This window comes from Ornithodoros turicata, chromosome 1, assembly GCF_037126465.1.
Source record: "Ornithodoros turicata isolate Travis chromosome 1, ASM3712646v1, whole genome shotgun sequence".
Classification (NCBI taxonomy): Eukaryota; Metazoa; Arthropoda; class Arachnida; order Ixodida; family Argasidae; genus Ornithodoros; species Ornithodoros turicata.
In genome coordinates this window covers 68,908,498-68,916,169 of record NC_088201.1, presented here as the reverse complement: position 1 = coordinate 68,916,169, position 7,672 = coordinate 68,908,498, and the positions used below count along the sequence as shown (strand labels likewise).

Here is a 7,672-nt window from a genome sequence, read left to right as displayed (position 1 = left end):
TGTTGTTGTTATTGTTGGTCTGGCTGTTTCTACCAAACTTGCTCTATTACAAGGAAGTCAACATGTCAAGCTCTCCCGAAAAATAAGACATTGTTTTGTACCCCTGATGGCACCCAGAAATGAATCATGAAGTCAATCTGGAAGAGGCACGCCGTGGGCTATGGCCTCAATGATGCTGATCTGCTTCTTTACAGAAACCTTTGTGACCACTTTTGTTTCTGCAATCACTTTCTGTATATTTCTCCCCCTTTGCGTGAACACGTGCATCGTACAACACCCGCGAATGAAAACGAGATCCCGTTGTGAACCGTTACAAATGAACAGGCTACGATGTACGCTATATATAGTATATTTCCGCACTCTTGGGCATTGCCATCACTGCCAACAAGAAACGGGACACCGTGTGATAAAACTGCGGATGTGTATCAGCTACAGAGGCTTTCCGAGGCAGATCATCCTTCCGCTCCACCCGACAGTATACAGTCTCCGAGGCACCATGAAAGTCCTTTTTGTCGCCTTCGCTCTGTCTGCCTTCCTCGGTAAGTTATGCCCCCATTCATTCACTAATGTTGGAATCTGGAGAAAGGTGTAATTTTTTACCAAAACGTTGGACTATCACTTCTTAAGTGCTGGGGAACTATCACACCTAGACCGTATACAACTTAAAAATGAAGTATAGCATAAAGACGGGTAAGAATATCCGTCTTCATGTTCTTCTTCCTGCTGCGTCCTGCAGTCATGAGCGTCCAAGTCATGATCTTTGTTTCTTCTGCAATGTAAATAAAATTGATCTTTCTTTCTTGGGGGGAGGAGGGGTTTCTTGAATTGGAACTCTGAAATTTCCCAAGTCACCCTAACGTTTGCGGAAATTGGTTCCTCGTGGTCATTTTACTCAGTATAGCACCTGATAAGACACGCAAAGACAATAGACATCTCCCTGTTTGTAAACAAATGACGTCATAGTGTTCCATAGCGCCACCAATTTGGTAGACTTCAACTACGCTCGAAGCTAGGGGCGAACAAGGTCGCGCCCGAAAGCCACGGTCTTGAGGGGATTACGATCCTACTTTTCTTTCAATGGGCGGCAGCGAACAAGTACCCATTCGTGAAACCCAGCCTTCCCCTTCCGATTTGTTTCGGTTTCAGTCTGTCTACCAACGTCATGATGACGTTTCTCGGGTAGAGGTCTATTGCTGATATCAATTCGCCGAAAATCCGCGGAAATGAGACCTCGTCTCCGCCTCTTTTTTTGTCGGCTCTAGTTTGAGGTGCCAAAGATTGATTTCCTTCCCTGCCTGTCAAAACGTCGGGTTACCTCGTTTTTGATAAGCGAGCTCTGATTACCGCCCTCACCGCGCACATTTGTTCTGTGGCTTAGGATTCTTAAACTCTCCCCCTCGTATGGCGTGTCAATGTAACCTCCTTTCGTCGCAACTTTGGCGCTCAAAATAGAGCCGACAAAAAAGAGGCGGAGCCAAGGACTCATTTACGCCGATTTTCGGCGAATTTATTTCAGCAATTGTCGTTGCGTTACGTGTCTTATCAGGGGCTACACTGCACTCTTAAAAATGACCTTCACCGCATAGCACTCTCCAAGCCAACCATCATCTCGAATGATATCGCTATCTGCCCTGATTTGTTGAAAACGGGAGGTGTACGCCTTTTTTGTGACAATTATGAACCGTATAAGTGTCACAAAAAAGGCGTACACCTCCCGTTTTCAACAAATCAAGGCAGATAACGATATCATTCGAGATGATTGTTGGCTAGGAGCGTGCTATGCGGTGAAGTTCATTTTTAAGAGTGTGAGGAAAATGGCGACGAGAAACCCATTTCCGCGAAGAAAACGTTAGGTTGACTTGGGAAATTTCGGAGTTCAATTCAAGAAATTAAACTTCCATCATTTGAAATAAAAATGGTACCAATATGTGGCAAGTGTCCTTGGCAGAAAAAAATCTCTCGCCCGCATGTCTCTCCGTGGCCTACGTTATATACTATGAATTTCTATCACGGTTGGTGGACCACCCTGTATAATGTCATTTGGCGAGTGTCGAAAAAACTATTGGGTTACCCTTAGAATCAGCTTACAACATGTGAACTACAGAACCTTCCGGTTACTGATTCGTCATCACCGGTGATGTGACGACATGACCTATAATTAATTAATTAAAGAAGTACTCTATACAGTCTCTACTGTCTCTACATGCCGTGCGGGCTGTTTAGGAAATCTTAGAAGTGCTGAGATGAGACTTCCGAGCGTTTGTCCTTCTTCGTTGAAAGATCCAGGAGGCTCTGTGTAAAGATCTCGGGCGACAATATTGTCCAGAGTAATTTACGTGGAGAGGCAATGCGTCATTGCCTCAGGAAGACAGGGCACTGTTAAAACAGAACTTCACCACATAGCACGCTCCTAGCCAACCGTCATTCAGAATGATATCATTCTGTCCTTATTTACTGAAAATGATAGGAGGCGCCTATCTGGGACACATTATGCTTGTCCCAGATAGGATCCTCCCCCTGTTTTGAGCGAATCATTACACAGAATGATGTCATTCGGTATGGTGGTTGGCTCGGAGCGTGCTATGTGATGAAGTTCTGTACAACGGCGAGCCTATCCTGCCATCACTCCCCCCCCCCCCCCTCTGTTTTAACAGTGCGTGACATACTCTTAGAAAAATAAGGAATAACTGTGACTTTGAGGCATTTTCTGTCCCTCCCCCCTCCGTCTTTACTCTAATCACCCTGCCTTTGCCCCTCCAAGATAAACTTTACCCTACCAAGAGTCCCGCTACACCCCCCCCCCCCTCCCAATGCACATAAAAATATTCTAAGAGAACGTCAGAAACACAGACGAGAACTTTTACCATTCTTTACACTTTTCTTGTCGGACATTCTCTTGTCTTACATTTATTGCCGTAACTTATTCTTCCGAGATTCCCTTTCCTAGACTTCGGCTTAGAAAATTTCCTCGGGCTGTGCCATGCATTTCACAGAATTCGTTTCAGTAGAAAACGTAACTAGAAACGCAACAGAAGCTCTTTTGAAGCCAATTCTCCTATATAGGACAATGTGCTTTGTTACTTTGAAATTGAGCAAAAAGTATGGGGCTTCATTGTTGTTACTGCACACTAAGAAAGTAGCCTAAGGTTTTACTTTGAAGTGTGGATGGTTTTTGAAAAGTATGTTCTCTTGAAACGTGCGCTAGAGCACATTAATTGCTCAACATGCCGATGCCTCGTTCAGGAAGTCACGGACACACATTCACTCTGACTACATTGAAAGTTAATTTGGCTAGAGTGATTGTGTGTCCGTGTTGTTCTGAACGAGGTCGTGGTGTGTTGAAGAGCACGCGATGTCGGCGTAGTTCAATGGCAGCACACCTGACCGACAATCAGTGAGGTGTGGGTCCGAGTTTCACTTCATGGTGCTGGCCAGGTTTTGAACTTCAGTGATTCAGTATTGTAAGTAGAAGCTTGGTTTCGTCCTTGGTGCCTTGGTGAAATAAATCGATGGGCAGAATACGTGTGAGGACTGCGCATAAAGCTAAGCCTCTCATTTGAAGGCACCATAAAAAACCCGAAAGACAGAAAAAAATCCCGAAATCCCGGGACTGAAAAAAAAATGCCCCAGGCTTCCCAACACTATTCATGCTCTTGTAGAAAGAAACAGAGAGAGAGAGAAATTCTGGAGCGAAACGGCTTTATTTTTCTTCTCTGTTTTTGATAGAGATCTACACTGAACCTCTCTTCCCTTTCGCCGTGTCTGGTTACATCGTAGTTGACGACATGACCCACAGCTCCTTTGAGCGGCATAGCGTGCCGGTGCCGTCTGCCTTTTTTTTTTTTTTTTTTCACCCAGGCTCAGGCCCTTCTCACCATGTAGCACATGCCCCAATTGTTCTAGGTTGCACGAAAACTCGCTTCGTAAATCGGAATTGCGAAGTCACGTACCAGATTTTATTAATGTCTGTTAGTTAATGAGTCACGTATGTCGCAGCGTGTATTGCCCTTGTACTGTGTGTCGGTATACGGGGTACCCAGCTCGTCTTGGTCGCGACTTATGTCCCCTCCCCCCTTTTTTTTTTTTCTTTATCATCACCATCAGCATACCACTATCGAGTCAACATATCAGGGCTTCGCTCATATACATATACACGAAGGCACAAATTTTGCCTTTCGTATTCTCTCTCACTTACAGTGGCGTTCATCATTTACACAGAAGTAATGCTGAAGACTGGAAGGTAGAGGATTCGCGTCCTACTACCGGCTGTGCTGTCTCACAGATTTCCGGTAGACTTTCCAGACGGATGCCGGCACATCCTCCGAAGTCGGTACAGGACGCGTACTAACCCCCTGTCTTCTATTCCTTCCTGCTGTGCCCTCTCCATTTGTCCTCGTCCGTACGCCGCTCATTGCCACAGTTGCCCCGCAGTGCTAACGTTCCATTAAAAAAATAACGAAAACGATGAAGACGAGAGAGCTACACTCCATAGAAACAGAGCTTCATCGCATCGCAGGCTCCTAGCTAACCATCACCCCGAATGACAACGTTCTCTCCCTTGGTTTGATGAAAACGGGGGGGGGGGGGCGTTCGCCATTTTTGTGGCAATTATGAACTGCATAATGTCCCAAAAATGGCGTACGCCCCTCGTTTTCAGCAAATCACGGGAAAGAACGATGTCACTCGGGATGATGGGGGAGGATATGTTTCTTGGAAAAAAAAAAAAGAAAGGGAGGAAAGGTTAGTCAGGCGCAGGCCGACTTGCTATTCCTTCAAGAAAAAAGAAAAGGAAGAAAGAAAATAAAACACACATACTCACACAAAAGGGGCCTTAGAGGCTGGTCGAGAGGTCCGTTGCACGGGGAAAGCTCAAGAGGGTAGTCGTAACCGCCCCCTGGTTGTGCTGGACCCGGCCGAGCAGGGTGGCCGGGATGATGGTTGGCTAGGAGCGTGCTATGTGGTGCACTTCACCGCATTTAAAAATGAACTTCGCCGCATAGCACGCTCCTAGCCAATCAACATCTCGAATGATATCGTTATCTGCCCTGATTTGTTGAAAACGGGGGGCGAACGCCTTTTTTGTGACACTTATTCTGGTCATAATTGACACAAAAGAGGCGTACGCCTCCCGTTTTCAACACATCAGGGCAGATAACGATACCATTCGAGATTATGGTTAGCTAGGAGCCTAGGAGCGTCCTATGCGGTGAAGTTCATTTTAAGAGTGTTGGCACACAGCGTGCTATGCGGTGAAGTTCTGTATTTAGAGTGCAGGGGTATTACGCTCCTAGCCAACCATAATCATGAATGACAAAGTTCCCTCATCTGATTTGCTGAAAACGGAGGTGTATGCCTCTTTGTGACACTTATATAGTTATGTTACTTGTCAGAAAAGGGCGTACGCCCGGTGCTTTCCACAAATCACGAGTGATGACGGTACAATTCTGTCCATGGTTGACCAATGGCTGACCTTCAGTTCAACCTGACTTCACTTCGGTCACCTTCAGAAGTTTTGTTTTAGGAGTGGCGTTACACTCTCAAAACAGCACTTCACCGCGTGACACGTTGCAAATCAACCATTGCACACAATGATTACTCCCGATTTCTGGAAAGCAAAGGGGCGTACGCCCTTTTGTGACACCTAACATGACTGCATAAGTGTCATAAACAGGCGTACTCGTCCCGTTTTCAACAAATCAGGGGAGAGAACGATATCAACAACAAGTGATGGAAAAGTGCGGATGACATGGATGTTCGAGATTATGGTTGGCTATGAGCGTGTTATGTGGTTTAGGAGCGTGCTAACACCGACTCACCCGCTGATGTGTTTCAACCGTGACATTCAATATCGTTCGTTTCCGGATTTCTTTTTCTTTTCTTTTTTTTTTCTACGCTCTGAATTTAGTCCACGTTCCATTCTAGCGACAAGTGTCGTCGCGCGGGAAGACTTGGAAATTGTTTGCCGCAAGGATCGACCTGTAAGTACGTGCAAGGGCTCAGTAGCAACTTGTCTGTATTCATAGTTTTCCTACAACCGTACCTCAACCTCGATAACCACAAATTCGTTTTATCCCGTTTTACGTTTTGCAGGCTGATGAAAGGGGCTGTGCTTACTGGTGCAGCGAAGACGGGGATTGGAAATTAGGTTCCTATCCAGATGGATTGCGATGTGACGTAAGTTTTCGGAATTCGTCGTTATATACATGCCGTTTTCACCACTTCCGGTTTAGTGCCAAAACGACATCCGGCTTCACAGCAAACACGCTCTGCGCCAACCACTGTGTCCATTGATACAGTTATCCCTTCTGATTTGAGGAGAGAGAGAGCGTCGTATACGCCTTTTTTGGGCAATTCGAATTGCCACAAAAAGGCGTACGACTTCCGTTTTCAATCATCAGGAAAGCGAGAGATATAATTTTGCACGGCGGCTGGTTACTAACGTCCTTAGTCGCGGAAGGACTGGAATTTTCGTGGCACCGGAAGTTGTGGCGGGGGCTTGTTTATGTTTACCCGAGAATATCATGTATAATTGATGGTACTATCGTCATCTGAAATGTTTGCTCGACTGAAGTCCTCATAAGCGCTCGCATAGGGCAATCACTAACCTTCCCTGCATAGGAAAAAAAATGTGCTGCCGTCTAGAAATAGCACATAGTATATTGGAGAGAGACGCCTGAATAAAGAAATACGTCATGTCAACTTTAATATCAGACTAGACCAATCGTAAACCTACACATGCAGGATGATAGGAAAAGTTTAAAGACTATACTGGACGTGATAGCCTGGCACGCCCTTCATGTGACCTTACTTAAGGTTGGGTGAAAGTCATCCACATACTACGTACACTGCGGACTATTAAAACGTGGTTAGAAGTACACGACCTGATCGTGTACCTCTAATCACGTGTTATAGTCCGCACAATAGAAAATTGATTACATGATCGTGACGCTCGTGTAACGAATTTTCTCCCGTTCATTTGGGAGATTCCTCCGTGCAGTATGCTGGATATCTGGATGGCATCTGCAAGAATGCTCTGTGCCACTACAATGAAGCAACAGCAACCGGAGGATATCGCCGCAACATAGGGCACGCCACGTCCAGCGATGAGAAGGGTCTTGGAGGATACCGTACTACCGAAGCCTACACTACTTCCAGTGATGAAAATGAGGAGGACGAGTATGAACTCAAGTAGATTGATTGGTCGATTCGGCGCACACGCACCGTGTGTCTGTCTTCTAATAAATCTTCGTCGATTCTGACATCTTTGTGTGACTTGTGTTTTACTTGATCGTGTTGTTGGTGCCTTTCGTTTTGACTCGTGTTTGGGTTGGACGTCCTCTATTCTTCAAGCTATTGGATTTGACTGTTTGTTTATTTCCGTTTGTTTGTTTATTTCCGGCTATGCCTTTCTTGCGTTACCTGACTTTCCCCTGACTCGCTTCCTTCTTGTTCCTTTCTTTTGTGAAGTTGTGAACCCACATGCTCTTGAATCTTGTTTGGATTATCGCCTCCCTGATTGAGGTGATTCAGGAACTTCATGCAATATCCGTATCCATACAGAAACCAAATTGCCTACAGGAGTGTCTGCTAATTAGCGGGACATTTTAGAGAGTCTGGACATTCGGAACAGTCTGTAATCTTCCGGGACACTCAGCGCAAATTTGGGACAATT

At 45.5% G+C, this 7,672-nt stretch overlaps 1 protein-coding gene across 1 annotated transcript; it reads left to right on the top strand.

Moving 5' to 3' along the window:
• Nucleotides 1-433: 433 nt before the first annotated feature.
• LOC135400284 (uncharacterized) lies at nucleotides 434-7,261 on the top strand. Its single transcript, XM_064632085.1, has 4 exons — nucleotides 434-539; nucleotides 5,923-5,978; nucleotides 6,091-6,174; nucleotides 6,998-7,261. Exons 1-4 carry the CDS (start codon nucleotides 497-499, stop codon nucleotides 7,190-7,192), a joined length of 378 nt encoding a protein of 125 aa, XP_064488155.1. The 5' UTR covers nucleotides 434-496; the 3' UTR covers nucleotides 7,193-7,261.
• The last annotated feature ends 411 nt before the right edge of the window (nucleotides 7,262-7,672 follow it).

What these genes read in the sequence shown, in the direction of transcription:
- LOC135400284 (XM_064632085.1), top strand. Translation starts at nt 497, where the DNA reads ATGAAAGTCCTTTTTGTCGCCTTCGCTCTGTCTGCCTTCCTCG. An exon ending in CGCTCTGTCTGCCTTCCTCG is followed by an intron (nt 540 to 5,922) that starts GTAAGTTATGCC and finishes GTTCCATTCTAG; the next exon opens with CGACAAGTGTCGTCGCGCGG. An exon ending in TTTGCCGCAAGGATCGACCT is followed by an intron (nt 5,979 to 6,090) that starts GTAAGTACGTGC and finishes TACGTTTTGCAG; the next exon opens with GCTGATGAAAGGGGCTGTGC.